General features: G+C 40.0%; 2 protein-coding genes across 3 annotated transcripts; one reads left to right on the forward strand and one right to left on the reverse strand.

Moving 5' to 3' along the window:
• Positions 1-474: 474 nt before the first annotated feature.
• On the forward strand, positions 475-8,009 carry LOC109170869 (callose synthase 11-like). 2 transcript variants are annotated; one of them, XM_019320009.1, is made up of 4 exons: positions 475-606; positions 1,462-1,634; positions 1,733-7,181; positions 7,563-8,009. In XM_019320009.1, exon 3 carries the CDS (start codon positions 1,843-1,845, stop codon positions 7,168-7,170), a length of 5,328 nt encoding a protein of 1,775 aa, XP_019175554.1. In that variant the 5' UTR covers positions 475-606; positions 1,462-1,634; positions 1,733-1,842; the 3' UTR covers positions 7,171-7,181; positions 7,563-8,009. The 2 variants fall into 2 exon arrangements, with proteins under 2 accessions (XP_019175554.1, XP_019175560.1); XM_019320015.1 differs by having other exon boundaries at positions 1,462-7,176; positions 7,564-8,009.
• A 741-nt stretch (positions 8,010-8,750) lies between these two features.
• Positions 8,751-14,235, reverse strand: LOC109171389. Its single transcript, XM_019320473.1, has 9 exons — positions 13,348-14,235; positions 12,392-12,661; positions 12,070-12,280; positions 11,415-11,524; positions 11,133-11,332; positions 10,774-10,877; positions 10,419-10,606; positions 10,116-10,315; positions 8,751-9,299 (listed from the first exon to the last, which is right to left on the reverse strand). The coding sequence occupies exons 1-9, from the start codon at positions 13,598-13,600 to the stop codon at positions 9,105-9,107; spliced, it is 1,731 nt and encodes a 576-aa protein (XP_019176018.1). The 5' UTR covers positions 13,601-14,235; the 3' UTR covers positions 8,751-9,104.
• Between the last annotated feature and the right edge of the window lie 2,825 nt (positions 14,236-17,060).

Consider the following 17,060-nt stretch of genomic DNA (forward strand, 5'->3'; position numbering starts at 1 on the left):
GCACTACAATTTCATTTCAACACAATTACAGTATCATTTTGATATAACTATGATTTCGTTGGACAATATACACTCAAATATGTGAAATTGTTATTCAGTTTAATTTTGTATACACTGCAGTTTCATTTCAACACAACTACAGTTTCATTTCTATTAAATTGCAGTTCCATTCATTTCTATTAAATTACAGTTTCATTTGATAATATAATAAAAATAATACGTAAGACAGTGTCAATTTAGACTTTAGATATACTATAGTGTCTGCCGTTTTAGACCATGGTTCACGATATAATTACTGACTTTCGTGTGTGTAGGTTTGAAGGTGAACATAATATTTATGGAGTATAATTATATAGGTCTGACTTATTTAATTTAATAGACTTCGAAATGAGTCTAAACCTAACTTTTTTTGGTTAAACAAGTCAAACTTAACTAGGCCTTAATTAAGCCCATACAAAAGAGGCCTGGACTAATCTCATCCTTGCGGCAAAGACCTTCATTCTCGTAGCCGTTTTCGTTCTAGCTTGCTCGATGCTCGTCGCCGGAGATCGGAGAGTGGAGACCAGAGACCTGCTCCAAGCCTCGCCTCCTCTCCAGTGGACCAAGGTACTCCTCCTCCAATTTCTGGCTTGATTTTTCTGTGTTTGAACTGGAAATCTTCCGCCATGAAAGAAGGCTTGAACATAAATGATTTTTTTATTTTTGATTTTTAATTGCTTGAGCCTCGAGTGTCGAATAAGACTGGAAATTTCTGATTGCATTTCTAGCTTTGATTCCCTTGAAGTTTGAACATTGAATTTGGCAATGAAATTTTTATTTTTTTTGAAATAATTTTTTTGAAACATTGAAATTCCAGTACGTGTTGGTGTCAAGCACTGGAAACTCATTGTAGTTATTCAAATTTGCAGTGTATGTTCTCTTTCAATTCAGTGCAGTCTTTGGATCAAAATTTATATCGTGTCGTTTTCTATAGTTAAGAGATTTTGCAGAAGATATTAACCGTAATCGAACTATAATGTTAAACTGAATAGTTTCATTTTTTCAAAATTGAACCGAAATTGAAAAAATCCAATTGAATATAGAAATGCTCAGTTATTAAGCCAACAACAATTTGGACCGAAATTGAAAAAATTGAATTGAATATAGAAATGCTCAGTTATTAAACTAACAACTTGACTAATTTAGTTCGGTAGCTCTTAATTAGAACTTTAGTTTAAAATTTACTTTCTGAAATTCAGAGAGTATAGGGGTTAAGAAAGCATATTAGGAAAAAAAAAAAAAATTCTGTTGGAGCATAAATATACTGTACTTTTCAGTTTTCACGTGTTTTTTTTGAAATTTTTTTACTTTTTATTTTTATAGTGTATATAATTATGTATATTCTTTGCATCATCTTTATATTCCCGCACCCCCATAATGCCATGTTTGATTTCACAGTTTTTCACTTGTCATTTTGCCCAGGGGCCCCACACAGAGCGCATTTACGACCCAAGAGAGACGCATCCTCACTCGCGCCCTTGGGGAGTGGTCTTCACGCACCGCTAATTGTAACCCCCACGTATCATCAATTCATCATCTTCTTCTTCAACCTTCCGCAAAAGAAACCAGTAAACCACGCCAAGAAAGCCACAAAGGTCTCGCCTTTTTCTCCGTTTTTCAGTTATGTCCTTTTCTTCCCCACTTAGAATATACAGCGTTTGTTTGAATTATGTGTCTATATGTGTGTGTATAGATAGGTTGGTACTACGTTAGCTGCTGCAGTGTTTCTGGGTTCGAGAATTCGGTGGAGATAAGGTTTTTAAGGAGACCCGTGGGGTTGAATCTGGTGAGGGAGCAAATGCGATGAATCTCCGGCAGCGTACTATGTCCACGCGCGGCCGGGAGCAGCCACCGGCGGCTGCGCCGCCGCATTATGAAGTGTTCAATATCATTCCGATTCATAACCTGCTGGCGGACCACCCGTCCCTCCGGTACCCGGAAGTGCGGGCGGCGGCGGCCGCCCTCCGCTTCGTGGGGGACCTCCGGAAGCCGCCGTTTGTTCAGTGGCGAGACTCCATGGACCTCGTGGACTGGCTGGGGATCTTCTTCGGGTTCCAAGACGACAGCGTGAAGAACCAGAGAGAACACTTGGTCCTCCACCTCTCCAACTCCCAAATGCGCCAATCGCCGCCGCCGCCGCCGGACCGCCTCGACCAAAACGTCCTCCACCACTTCCGCAAGAAGCTCCTCAAGAACTACTCCTCCTGGTGCTCCTTCCACTGCAAAAAATCCCAAATCCGCCTCCCCAGGACCCGCCAAGGCCCGGAGGTTCTCCGCCGTGAGCTTTTGTATGTATGCCTCTTTTTGCTGATTTGGGGCGAGGCCGCTAATGTCCGGTTCGTCCCTGAATGTTTATGCTTTATATTTCATCATATGGCTATGGAACTCAATTATATCCTTGATGGTCACATTGATGAGCAAACTGGGCAGCCTTATATTCCCTGGACTTGTAAGCAATTTGGGTTCTTGGATTATGTGATTACACCTATATATGTTGCAATTAAGCGCGAGGTTGATAGGAGTAGGAATGGGACTGCTCCCCATTCGGCTTGGAGGAACTACGATGACATAAACGAGTATTTTTGGAGTAGGAGGTGTTTCAAGAAGTTGAAATGGCCTCTCGATTCATCGTGTAGCTTTTTCTCCCACGACGAGGAGAGAAGAGTGGGGAAGACGGGGTTTGTGGAGCAGAGGACGTTTTGGAATGTGTTTAGGAGCTTTGACAGGCTGTGGGTGCTGTTGATATTGTTCTTTCAGGCGGGGGCTATTGTTGCTTGGGAAGGGACGGACTATCCGTGGGAGGCTCTGGAGAGGCGGGATGTGCAGGTGGAGTTGCTCTCGCTTTTCATAACGTGGGCTGGGTTGAGGTTTGTCCAGTCGGTTCTTGATGCCGGGACTCAGTATAGTTTGGTTTCGAGAGAGACTATGTGGGTGTGTGTGAGGATGGTGTTGAAGAGTTTAGTTGCTGCTGCTTGGACGGTTGTGTTTGGGGTGTTTTATGCGAGGATTTGGAGCCAGAAGAACGCTGATAGGAGGTGGTCGGGTGAAGCTGACGACAGGATTATCGTGTTTCTAAAGACTGCTCTCGTGTTTGTAACCCCGGAGTTGCTTGCTCTGATTCTCTTTGTTCTTCCTTGGATCCGAAATCTGCTGGAAAAAGCAAACATCCCATTTATGTACTTGGTAACGTGGTGGTTCTACAGTCATATATATGTTGGCCGTGGGCTTAGGGAAGGACTAATCAATAACATAAAGTACACGCTGTTCTGGATTCTGGTACTGGCTTCGAAATTCTCGTTCAGTTATTTTCTTCAGATAAAGCCCCTGGTCACCCCGACAAGGGCTCTTCTGGATCTCAACAATGACCCAAATGTGCACTATAAGTGGCACGAATTCTTTGGTAGCACCAACGAATTAGCGGTTGTAATGTTGTGGCTTCCGGTTGTTCTAATATATCTTGTGGATTTGCAAATCTGGTATACAGTGTATTATTCAGTTGTTGGGGGCACAATCGGGCTGTTGTCACATCTAGGCGAGATTCGCAACATTGAACAGCTTAGACTCCGGTTCCAATTCTTTGCAAGTGCGTTGCAGTTCAATTTGATGCCCGAAGATCAGAGAACAATTGCTAAGGCTACGCTGGTTCAGAAATTGCGGGATGCAACCCATCGGCTGAAACTGAGATACGGGTTTGGACAGCCGTACAAGAAGATTGAATCGAGCCAGGTGGAAGCCACTAGGTTTGCGTTAATATGGAACGAGATAATCATAACTATGAGGGAAGAGGACCTCCTTAGTGATCAAGAGCTCGAGCTACTGGAATTGCCACCGAACTGTTGGGATATTAAGGTTATTCGCTGGCCGTGCGTTCTCCTGTGTAACGAGCTGCTGCTTGCTCTTAGCCACGCAACGGAGTTGGGGGAGGCACCCGACCAATGGGTGTGGTTTAGGATATGCAAGAACGAGTATAGGCGGTGCGCTGTTATTGAGGCGTATGATAGCATCAAATTCCTGCTTCTAGAGCTCGTTAAATATGATACTGAAGAGCACTCCATCGTTGCGAAATTGTTTATGGATATCGATGATTGCATTCGCTTTGAAAAATTCACAAAGGTGTACAAGACAACAGTTTTGCCTCGGATTCACGAGAAGTTAGTGTCTCTCGTTGGGCTCCTGCTCTTGCCGAAGCAGGACTTGAGTAAGGTCGTGAATGTAATGCAAGCACTGTACGAGCTTTCGGTTCGGGATTTTCCGAAAGTGAAGAAGCCCGTGGCACAGTTGAGGCAGGAAGGCCTTGCGCCTCTTAACCAGGATACCACCACCGGGTTTCTGTTTGAAAATGCTGTTGCGTTCCCCGACATTCAAGATGCTTTCTTTTATAGGCAACTACGTCGTCTCCAGGCAATTCTCACTTCCCGAGATTCAATGCATAATGTTCCGAAAAACATTGAAGCTAGACGGCGTCTTGCTTTCTTCAGCAACTCGCTTTTTATGAATATTCCGCGTGCTACCCAGGTCGAGAAAATGATGGCCTTCAGTGTCTTGACTCCTTACTATGATGAAGAAGTAATATATGGCAAAGAAAGTCTCCGAAGTGAAAATCAAGATGGTATCTCTATCATATTTTACCTCCAGAAGATTTATGAAGATGAATGGGAGAACTTCTTAGAACGAATGCGTAGAGAAGGAATGAACGACGAGAATGAGATATGGCTTTCCAAAATAAGGGATCTTCGTCTCTGGGCATCGTATAGGGGCCAGACATTATCTCGGACTGTTAGGGGAATGATGTATTATTACAGGGCTCTAAAGATGCTTTCTTTCCTTGACTCTGCATCGGAGGTGGACATAAGGCATGGGTCACTCGATATAGGTTCGTTGAGTTCACTGAACCAAAACAACGGCTTTGATGGGTTAGCCTGTGGAAATCCAGCGTCTTCTCGAAATCTCCACCGAGCAAGTAGCAGTGTGACACTTCTTTTTAAAGGACACGAGTTTGGCGCTGCTCTAATGAAATTCACTTATGTGGTGACCTGCCAGGTCTACGGGGTTCAGAAGGCAAAGGGTGATCCACGTGCCGAGGAGATATCATACTTGATGAGGAATTATGAAGCACTCCGTGTTGCTTATGTTGACGAGGTTCACTTGGGTAGAGATGGCGTGCAGTATTTCTCTGTCTTAGTGAAGTACGATCAACAGTTGAAGAAGGAGGTGGAAATCTATCGCATAAAGTTGCCTGGGCCACTGAAGCTCGGGGAGGGCAAACCCGAGAATCAAAACCATGCCATTATCTTCACTAGAGGCGAGGCAGTTCAAACGATTGATATGAACCAAGATAACTACTTTGAGGAGGCACTCAAGATGCGAAATCTATTGGAGGAATTTAAACTCTATCACGGAATCAGGAAGCCTACTATTCTCGGGGTTCGTGAAAACATCTTTACCGGTTCAGTGTCGTCTCTCGCTTGGTTCATGTCTGCTCAGGAAACAAGTTTTGTGACACTGGGGCAGCGTGTTCTGGCGAATCCTCTTAAGGTACGTATGCACTATGGTCATCCCGACGTCTTCGATAGGTTCTGGTTCTTGTCTCGGGGCGGGATTAGCAAGGCTTCGAGGGTGATCAATATCAGTGAAGATATATACGCAGGTTTTAATTGTACTCTTCGAGGTGGCAATGTGACCCACCATGAATACATACAAGTTGGTAAAGGAAGGGATGTTGGGTTGAATCAGATTTCGATGTTCGAGGCTAAGGTCGCTAGTGGTAATGGCGAGCAAGTTTTGAGCCGAGATGTGTACAGGTTGGGGCACCGACTAGATTTCTTTCGCATGCTTTCTTTCTTCTACTCAACCGTGGGGTTCTTCTTCAACAACATGATGGTAGTAATCATGGTATACGCGTTCCTGTGGGGCCGCCTATACCTTGCGCTCAGTGGCGTTGAAGATTATGCGAGAAGCAATGCCACCAACAACAAAGCCCTCGGGGCAATTTTAAATCAACAGTTTGTAATCCAGATCGGTGCATTTACCGCCCTTCCAATGATCGTTGAGAACTCTCTGGAGCATGGGTTCCTTTCGTCGGTTTGGGATTTTATAACGATGCAGTTTCAGCTTTCTTCACTATTTTTTACCTTCTCGATGGGAACCCGTGCACATTTCTTCGGTCGGACCATTCTGCACGGGGGTGCCAAGTATCGAGCAACTGGCCGTGGCTTCGTTGTTTCGCACAAAAGATTTGCCGAGAATTACCGATTGTATGCTCGCAGCCATTTTGTAAAGGGGATCGAGCTCGGTGTGATTCTTATAGTGTATGCTTCGAATAGCCCGTTGGCTAAGAATACTTTCGTGTATATAGCTATGACTATCTCGAGCTGGTTCCTTGTGCTATCGTGGATTATGGCTCCTTTCGCTTTCAATCCCACGGGGTTCGACTGGTTGAATACTGTATACGACTTCGACGATTTCATGAATTGGATTTGGTATAACCGAGGGGTGTTTGCAAAAGCCGATCAGAGTTGGGAAACGTGGTGGTACGAGGAGCAGGAACACTTGAGAGCGACCGGTCTTTGGGGAAAACTGCTCGAGATTATCTTAGACCTTCGTTTCTTCTTTTTCCAGTACGGAATTGTGTACCACCTGCAAATTACCGGCAAGGACACGAGTATTTCGGTTTACTTGCTGTCTTGGATCTACATGGTCGCAGCCGTGGCGATTTATATCGCCATCGCATATGCCAAGGACAAATACGCCATGAAACAGCACATATATTACCGAGTGGTGCAGTTGCTCGTCACCGTGATCACGGTACTCGTTATTGTTTTATTACTGGAATTCACCAAGTTTACGGTTCTCGACTTCATTACTAGTTTCTTGGCGTTTATACCCACGGGATGGGGTATCATCCAAATTGCCCTCGTGCTGCGCCCCTTTCTCGAGACTAGCGTGGTTTGGGAAACTGTCGTCTCCTTGGCCCGTCTATACGATATGATATTTGGACTAATCGTCTTGGCTCCTTTGGCACTCCTATCTTGGATGCCCGGGTTTCAATCCATGCAAACGAGGATACTCTTCAACGAGGCTTTCAGCCGAGGGCTTCAGATTTCTCGGATACTCACAGCCAAATCTTCATAATCTCAGGTAATTTTCTTTCTTTTCCCATTTTGCATTCTTCTATCCAACATATTTTTGGCATCTTTATTGTTTTGGATATTTCACTTCTTATATAAACACTTTTACATGTTCAGATGACATGTAGTGACCTCTCCTATGTGGGAGGTCATGAGATCGAGCCTCAGTGGAGTCATTGTTGACTCTTTGTGCTTCATTAGGTTGAGAAAGTATGTTTGAACAGATACTACAATGTAATAGAGTCAGTAGCATCTTTTAACGACCATTCTGCTTATAAAAACCGAGAATGTTGTCTTTAAGCCCGAAGCTAGTACCATACATGATTTGATTCGCGTTTTTGGAGCACGTTCATTAATTTCCTCGCATATAATTCCTTACATGTTAGTATATCATCAGGGCTCGTGAATGTGGTGCTCTTCAACGCACGCCTTCTCCCATTTTTTGCTGTCCAACGAGGTTCACGCCAGCGCCCTTCTGCCAACGAAGTTCGGGTTTTTGAATCCAAGATCGTCGCAGATTACTACAATAACCGCGAACTATGGTAACCGGAGTCCACGCCTACGTGTATACGAAGGTGAGGAATGACATAGTCGGGGAATAAACAACCCGTTAACTTCCATGCTTTCTAGTTTCAGATGATCTTAGAGCAGCGTTGTAAATACGAGTAGCAGGAAAACATTCTGGTATTTTAGAATCGCGATGTTTTTTTTTTTCTTTTGTCGATCCGGTGTTTTATTCTGTAGTGATTATTCCCCATGTACATGGCTTTTTTGGTTCAATTTGCAGAACTGAGTTGGGCATAATGAAAAGTTTTAGAAACCCATCCGGGATTTATTCCTCCACTATTTTGTCAGAGTTGAGGTGTGGAGACTTAAGGGTAAAGAAATTTCGTCTTTTGTGATATGATGATAGTGATGATACACAAACACTACCCAGTGGTATAAATTGAGTAAACTCTGTTTTATGTAATACTTTACAAATCACATTAGGAAGATTATATGTGACAGACTCGACTGAGAGAGTGTTGTTGTGCTGATAATAATTAAACTCATAACTTTCTATCATAATAATTATGTTTTATTCACTCGACTATCTATTTCAAGGCACCAACATGATATTCTTGACGTTCTAAGAGCATCTCTAATAATTACAAATTTTGAAACGTTTTTTACATGTGTGACGGAAAAAGAGAAGATGTGAGGGAAGAGAAAAAGGGGGGGGGGGGGGGGGGGGGGGGGGGGGGAACCTTCATTAACGTGCTCGGTTGTGTTGCATTTCACGCGATTGAAGTGAGGAAAGATGTTTTCTTTGGTAAGTCCCACAATTTTGCTAAAAACCAATGCTTTGTAAGAGACCATTTTTCTTCTCTCTCATCTCCCTCTCAGTTGTGTTGTGTTTCACGCTATTGCAGTGAGGAAAGATGTTTTCTTTGGTGGGTCCCACAATTCTGCTAAAAATCAATGCTTTGCAAGAGACCATTTTTCTTCTCTCTCCTCTCCCTCTCTTCTCCACCTAAGATTGGTCTCCTCAAAAATTTACCCAAAATGCATTGATGTGGATGCTCTAATAACATTTTAGGGTGTGTAAATATTGTCATGGGTATTTGTTCCAACATTTCTTGAAATCTAAACTGCATGAACTAACATTTGAATGGTCCAATGTAGTACAACATTGCTATAACATCTCAAGATCAAAAAGAACCAAGGCCCCACCCACCACCTATGAGACAAAATTATTAAATCTCAGATATATACACCAAAAATAAATAAATCAATTTTAATTTTCTAAAACTAACAAGAAAATTGATAGCTGCCCCATGTGGAAAAACAACACTCATATCTCACAATTCCTAGCTCTGCATACATCCCTCTTGAACACATGGAAGTAAAGAATATGAACTCTTTTTGCTTCACCAAAATTTTCTCCACTCTTAACTCTTAAGCTAACATCCTTACATCGGGCAACGCCTTCCGATGACGCCTCGACCTTCTCTCTCTCCCGCGCTTTTGTGGACCCTTTCTAACCGGACTATTGCCGGTAGCCTTGAGGGTTCCGTCGAGAATAAGGGGTGGAGGAAGGGCAACAGATGGAGGCGGGGGAGACCTACGCTCGAGGACATCTCGATGGTAACCCTGCATATTTGCGAGAAATTTAGAAACAATAACAAACTATCTACGGGCTTATATATAATGTGCAAAGCGGGTTGGTATGTAACGTATGTAAAGCAAAAAATTGTGTGATATGCACAATACTTTTTTTTTCACTAAAAAATATTACACATTTCACATGAGATGATCTCATACAAGACCGGCGCTCAAGAATATCGTTATGATAACCCTACATAATTGCGAAATTTGGAAACAATAACAAACTATCCACAGGTTGGTATATAATCAATGTAAAGTGGATAGTATGCAACGTGAAAATACAAAAACTTATGTAAGACTATCTTGGGTGAGACGTATAATACTTTTTAACAAAAATGTAAAACTTTTCTATAGGATCCTAAAAAAGTATTACGTTTGTGGTTCACATAAGACGGTCTTACACAAGACCAACCGAAAATTTGAATAATTGCACTCTAGTTCAAAATGTTGGTTTATATCAGCTACAAAATGACCGAACAGCCTTTGATACCACGTTATAAACTAAGATTGGGCTATAATGCACATGGGCCAAACCACACTAAAAGATAGAATCCAACCAATTAGCTAGTCTAACCCATGGCCTTATAAACCCATATGTTCTCTCTTATTTTATTAATGTGGGACTCTTAACAGTTCGGGTTAGTAAATGCGTGTGATACCACCCAACCCCCCCCCCCCCCCCCCCACCCCCAAAAAAAAAAAAAAAAAAAAAAAACGTGATACCCACAATTCCTAAATGAACATGACGGGAAAGAAGAATACGGCTATGAGTTTAAACCAGTTGGGATTTCGAAAGGTTACCTGAAGCACAAAGTTGCGTCGTTCACAATCCAGGAACATGTGTACAGTCCAATTCGTCTTTGACCTGATCTTGTCCCTTACGGTCGAGAAACTAATCTGGTCTCTAGGAGTGAAACGGTCTACTTCATTGAACCAAAGGCAGGTGAAGAGATTAGCAATTGGAATGTGCTCCCGAACAATCACACATCCCTCGGGAACATCTGCACGCCAAATTACGTAACAAAGATTTTATCAAACACAAAGAACGCCAAAGTTCTCGTCCTAGAGGGAACAGAATAGGAAGACAAGGAACCCGCTTCTCACCACTTGTAATCGGGAATTTAGCTGCAGAAAATGGAGTAAGGCCCTCTTTTTTATAAAACTCAATCTGGAAATCAATGGAAGCGTTATCAAACTTCCCCGCAGCCTTATTGGCTTCCGCTTCAACAAACACGTCAAAACGCCTATAGTGCCTTGAAATGGCAAAGCTGGCGTTTTTTCTCCACAAGAACCTGGAACGTATCAACTTCTTTAGCTTCAAGACAGATAATCTCTCCAATTTTAAAGAACTTTACTCAATGGACAGGATACAACATCCACCATCAAAGATCTAAGGTTTAAAAGGTGTTCAGGCCAAAATACTATTTGACAAGAAGTTCCTAGCACTATGTAATATTACCTTTCAAGAATTTGATATGGATCCACAATCAGTTCAAGCTTTCCATCAATCCACATAGAATAGCGGGCATTTGGGAAAAGGCGATGAAGTAGAAGCTTTGGAACCTGCAACCGAGAGGCGGACAGCCATTATAGAATCTCTTATCTCTTACATGATAAGTGATGTCCCACCAGACATGCAGAAAAGTTCGGGTTCATGGATTCAGACACGGGCTGATTCGAACCCATGACCTTTGGTCTGACTCTGATACCAAATTGAAGCATGTGCTCCATCTCAACTAAAAGCCTAAGCTGATAGTTGGATTGCACATTAATGATTATATGCTCAACAGAAATAATGTACTGCAAAAAAACAATTACCTTTCCATTGCGCCTTGAATCACTGTAGGGTAGGTTATGGACTTCAACAATTCTCCACAATCCAATTTTCGCACTACTATCAGGATCACTTGAATTTCTTAGAAATGTTTTGGTTTCCCCATCCACAAACATATAAAAGCAGACATTTCTTTTGGCATATTCACTTATATTCGCCGGATGATGTATTACATCAAAGGCCCCTGGTATAAAATGTACTTGTTACTTAAATACGGCACCAATTTAACATGGCATAAAGTTTAATCGAGTCGGAGAGGTCAATACCAAAGATTGCTGATGCAACCACCACGCCTTGACAAGTTGCCATCTCATCGAGATCAGAATCATCAATGTCAAAACCAGACCCATGTCCAGGTCTGGCTCCTTTGACAAATCTGTCACAAAGACATAATAATATATTTTTTTAATCAAGAGAGAGAGAGAGACTAAGTATTTAGAACAAAACAATTGCTTAGCATAATTTTAAAGGACTCGGTGAATGATAATTACAGAGTACAGTACAAACAAATTTTGGTTTTACTCCCCAAACTATAGTGATATTTCACTTTGACTACCCAATTATCAATTTCGTAAAAAATGGTCTTTCAAGTTCTAAAAAGTGGACACGAAAATCCTCAACTAGAGTTCTGCTATTAACACTAGCAGGAGGGCCATTTTTATACAAGTTCTAATAGTTCGGGTTCTACTATTAGACTGAAGATTAGACAACAATGGCCCGTCCTCAAGATTGGAAGTTAGACAAATTGGACAACAATAGTCATTCTGCTAGTGAAACCCGAAAGAAAGATTATTCTGTCCAATTTTAGTTTAAGGACTACTCATCTCCAAGAAAGAGTAAAGTACCACTATAGTATGTGGACTAGAATCATAATTTATTCTAACAATATGCTGGCCGAAGTTTAACATAACAATAACATACCCACAATGCACACTCATCGACTCTCTTATATCATAAGAATCTTCCCTCTGACTCAATGAAGGGTAACCACCAAACTCCGAACCTCCAAACTCACTTTTGTTTAAATTTTCTTCGTGTATATAAGTCAAATTTTTAATAACAGGAGAAAAAGACGGTGCACTTGGCATTAACGCAATGGCTTCATCAACAGGAAGGTAGCAGACCGGACATGCTGAAAAGAAAACATGGAAAATTTATTTAGAGTAATTAGAACTCAGTTTCTAGTTTTCTACGGAGCATATCAGATAAAGCATAAGCTTCAAGCAAGTATCTCCAAACTTACGCCGTGGTCCGGTCCTCTTCTTATCTGCTGGTGGTGGAGGTAACGTGAAACCCTCACAAGGATTCCCGGGAGGAAGTTTGTATCCTGTAAAATATACAGGGGAAGTAGGAGGAGGGTGAGCAGTGGATGCAATTCCTACAATACTACTCGGTTCAGCCAAACCGGTTTGGCGATTATTATTTTCTTCTTCAGGTTCTGAAAAAAAGTCTATATTTTTAATTGTAGCGTTAATGTTGATGCTAGGCATTCCAAGTACTTGGGAATCTTCACCTACAAATAAGTAAAAAGTTGCATTGATTGTTAGACAAAGAGACAATTATAGAGACAACCAAATTAGAGAAAGACAAAAACATCATCTAAAACTTAGTCCAAGGAACCAACATGTTCATATACAGGAAGAACATGCAACACCAAAGTACGAGGAGGCACAATAAATTTCATGTGTAATCTTCATAGCCATCATATCCATAAATCAAAAGATAGAATACATCCTATAATTTCCCAGAAAACTCAGACAAGTAAACAATAGAATCCACCCATCTCTCAACACACTTCTTAATCGTTATTGTGCTTCCATTAACTAATAAGACAAACAACTTCCTCAACCATTACGGTTCTTTCAGAAACTTTTAAGACTACTCACAATTCAACAGCCTCCCAGAAATTACCCTGCACATTAGGTCCAAAGTGTCGAGTTGCATTAAAGCACTGCAATTTAAACTTTAACCAGATATAGACAGTAGCAATATTATAGTTTTACATAACAATAAGAATACATGAAAACAATGTGTATTGCAGCAAAGATTCTGCTGGAGCTAAAATCACTCATTATGCATTTATGCTAAAGATAAATAAAAGCAATTAAAAAGACAAGAAACTCAATCTTTGCCAACATAGAACAGCCAGACAAAAAGGGTAAACATATAAATGCAACTGGAAAATCCAAGAAACCCAACCTTTGCCAACATACAAGACCCAAACGAAAACGGCAGCAGAAACCGCACACAAGAGCAGCATGCCAATCTTCCTTCGAGGCGCAAATTTGAAGATCCAATGGAACAGCCCTTCCTTCTCCTTAAACATCTTAGGAGGCTTTCGTGGCGGGATAGGCGGCGAGGTTTGGATTGACAATGAACCGTTCTGGAATTGGTGAAGCTGCAAAGAACCATAACTCCCTGAAGAACGAAGACCAGATGACCCAGTAGTCATTGTTGTCCTCTCAATCCCCCCACTTCACCACCTCTCATCCCCTCCCCTTCTCATCAACTTACCCAATTCTTATCCCACCCTGAAAACCAACAATCCCAATCAAATGACAAATCTTTACACTCAATTCATCCCAAACCCACAATCCCCTTGCTATACCAACCCAGAGAATCAGCTAATTTCATCAAGAAAAAACCAGTCCCACTTCTCCACACAATCCCAAAATCCAAAACCAGAACCCAATCCCTTCCCAACTATTCTGATCCAGCAACAAAATGACCGCACACCCCAACCTAAAATATTGATATGCAAATCTCTCAAAGTGTAATGACAAGGAAACACAACCAGTTCCCAAGAAAAACAAAGTACTATACACTAAAAGCACTAGGCATTACAAAAAGCTATACAATCAAACCCCACTTTTTTTCTTTTTCTCTTGGAAAGAGAAATGCAGCTTTGAGTGTAAATCTAAATATGAACGGAACAGAAGCTACAGATCAATTGGCGTTGAATGAATGGGTTAGCAGTGTGGAATTCTAGGGGTTTTGTCGGAATGATATCAAATCAGATCACGGTCTTACTTTTCTACAAATTTTCGGTGGATCCATTATCCATATATGTAAATTCATCTGTATTTGTAAACTCCGTAGTATTGTATTGGTTCTGTAAAAATTTAGTAATACAGTAAAAATCAATTTTAAAAATTTAAAAATAAAAATAGTAAAAAAGGACCTACATTGTCTAACATACGTCATATGCGCGTTATACGGCTGCTACCGCCTCCACCTCCGGCGCCGGTTGATTTCTCATAGATTTTCCGGCAATCCGTTGACCAGTTACTATTTGAGAATATGTACATGTTAAATTTTACTTCTGTATAAATTACTCAATAAAAATAGATCATATTAGAAAAATCATATACTATATATGTGCCGCAAAAAAAAAAAATGTTCTGATACTCAGTTATTCTTTTCGGGATTTAATTAATAATATTTAATATTTTAATTAGTTGATAGTATTAACCTTTTTTTTAACAAATGTTTGATAGATTAAATGTTTATTATTAACACTAGCATGTAAATTGATGCATATAATTTATGTTACATATTTAATTATTTTGTAACAACTTTTGAACCCTACTATCAAATTCAAATCTTTTTTTTTTTTTTTGAATGCCTATCAAATTCAAATCTAATTGCCTTATTTGTTTCACTATTTTTATGTCTTCGAATGAGATTCAAATCATTAAAGAAAAAAAAAAATTGCTAAGTGATTCTTTATGAAATTTCATTTTTGTTCATGAGAAAAAAAAAATTAAAATTTTACTCTCATTTTCCAAGTCTCGGGCGTGTGTGCGCGCACACACATATATTTTACATTCTTATTGTGAAGTATTTGACTTTGGTTCTACTTCCGATTATGATATTCGAATTAAACACCTCTGAACTATATTTATTATAGTTTACCCATTTTTGGTTTTTTTAAGAAGTTTTTGCAGTCTTTTTGCTCATGTGGAAGAGAGAGAGAGAGGAGTGGAGACAGAACGATTGGATTGCCCAGCAAGAATTGATTTTTTGTGGAACCCACTGTTCCACAAAAAAACAAACTGTTTCGCCTCAGGTGCGCGTCACGAGCACTTGAGGCGCGCCAGCTAAGTGCGTTAGTTCCTTTCCTTTTAATTTTTTTTTTTTCTCTTCTTTCCCTTATCTCTCTCATATTCTCTCTCCTACTAATCTCTACAAAATTCAAATAAAATCCTCAACTAATAAATTTGCTCTTAGTAGTCGATCCACTACACTTATATAATTTATAAGGGTGACGATGTGACCATTTTGACTAATGTGTACACATGGTGCCAAATATAATAATTTAATAATTTGAGAAATGAATATTAATTATTAGTATTTTTAAAATTCATGGCTGCTTTGGCAATGGAATATGTCATCTTCTTTTGGCTGAAGATGAAACTATGAAAGCATTGTCTTCATAAGCTTTGTGATTGAAGCATAGACGTTTGTTGCTAAAAATTGCAGAAGTGGCCATGGTTGTGCAAGAAGATGGAGAAAATAATTAAATTAGGGAAAAAATAATAAAGATTAAATAATGATGATAACGATAAGAATATGCCAAATAGGCATTTAAAAGGAAAATATGGCGTTTCATACATCACCTTCAGCAACTTGATGTTAATAAATACAATTTAGAGAAAATAATTAAATACATTTTACTTTTTGATAAAAAATAATAATTATGTGATCAAACTTTAAAAAGTTTCAAGTAAGCAATTAATCTCAGCAAAATCGTCAATCTAAACTATGTTTACTAGTAATCAGGCATGGTTGAAAAAATCGCTAGACACTCGAGGGCACCTAGATGGGGATTAATCGGTGTTTAGGCGCCCGTGTATTTTTTATTTTTAAAAAAATTGTTTAAATTTTTAAAAATTTTTAAGACTTGATAATTATAAACTATTTAATAATTAATACTAAAATATTAAATATTAACCCAAAAAACATAGAATTTGAACAATCTAGGATTATTTCGCTAAAAATGACACATCGTTTTGAATGAAATAATCCATTTAAAAAAGAAGGAAACAATAGCTAATCGACCGACTAGGCGACCTAGTCGGTGCCTAGGAGGCCTAGTCCGGCCTAGGAAGCCTAGGCGACCTAGGCGGCGCTTAGGCGGCCGTGACTAGCCGGCCAACCGTCAAGACCACCGATTATGGTGATACGCTAGGCAGGGATTAATCGGTGCATAGGCAGAATTTTTACAACACTGGTTACAAGAAAAATTACGATTATGTGACTTCCCAATCTTATTGCCTTATTCAATGGAGAAGGCAGTTGTGATCTTCTCCAGATTATATTTAAAGTCACTTTCTTCAACTAAGGAAGGCAACATTCGACCCTCAGATATGAGGAAGGCGACGGGAGACATGACACTGTGACAGCTCAACTGGTCATAGAGGTGAAAGTTTGGAAGAATGACCAGAGATTGAGTCTCACCAGCGGCAGTGAGGCGGGGGCTTTGTGGTTTATGTTCAGTTGAATTATCAGCGACAGTGAGGCGGGGGCTTTGTGGTTTATGTTCAGTTGAATTATCATATTTACATCATTCTAAATGTTCTGTCGGGTTGGGGTTCAACCTTTTGGAAAAATGATTTTTTAGAAGTAAACCAATAGGATTATCAACTAATTTAATGTGCTTTAATGTATCAAACTAACTATTTACAATATAATACTTAATTGAAACTCTTCAAAGTTTAATGACACAATTATTTGTTCATCAAAAGGTTGGAGAGCCTATTTGATTTATTTTCCCTAACATATTAACAATGTAAAATTGAATTGCATTTTTTTTATGTCTATTATTTGAAAAATTTTAAGAGATTTTTTTTTTTTAATCCTTAAGTTACATGGTAACTATGAGTTTAACCTATAATTATCTTATTTTGTAA

The sequence above is a fragment of the Ipomoea nil genome, unplaced genomic scaffold, assembly GCF_001879475.1.
Source record: "Ipomoea nil cultivar Tokyo-kokei standard unplaced genomic scaffold, Asagao_1.1 scaffold0317, whole genome shotgun sequence".
Classification (NCBI taxonomy): Eukaryota; Viridiplantae; Streptophyta; class Magnoliopsida; order Solanales; family Convolvulaceae; genus Ipomoea; species Ipomoea nil.

What these genes read in the sequence shown, in the direction of transcription:
- LOC109170869 (XM_019320015.1), top strand. Translation starts at nt 1,843, where the DNA reads ATGAATCTCCGGCAGCGTACTATGTCCACGCGCGGCCGGGAGCAGCCA.
- LOC109171389 (XM_019320473.1), bottom strand. Translation starts at nt 13,600, where the DNA reads ATGACTACTGGGTCATCTGGTCTTCGTTCTTCAGGGAGTTATGGTTCT. An exon ending in ATTCAAGGCGCAATGGAAAG is followed by an intron (nt 10,878 to 11,132) that starts GTAATTGTTTTT and finishes TCTCGGTTGCAG; the next exon opens with GTTCCAAAGCTTCTACTTCA. An exon ending in TAAATTCCCGATTACAAGTG is followed by an intron (nt 10,316 to 10,418) that starts GTGAGAAGCGGG and finishes TTTGGCGTGCAG; the next exon opens with ATGTTCCCGAGGGATGTGTG.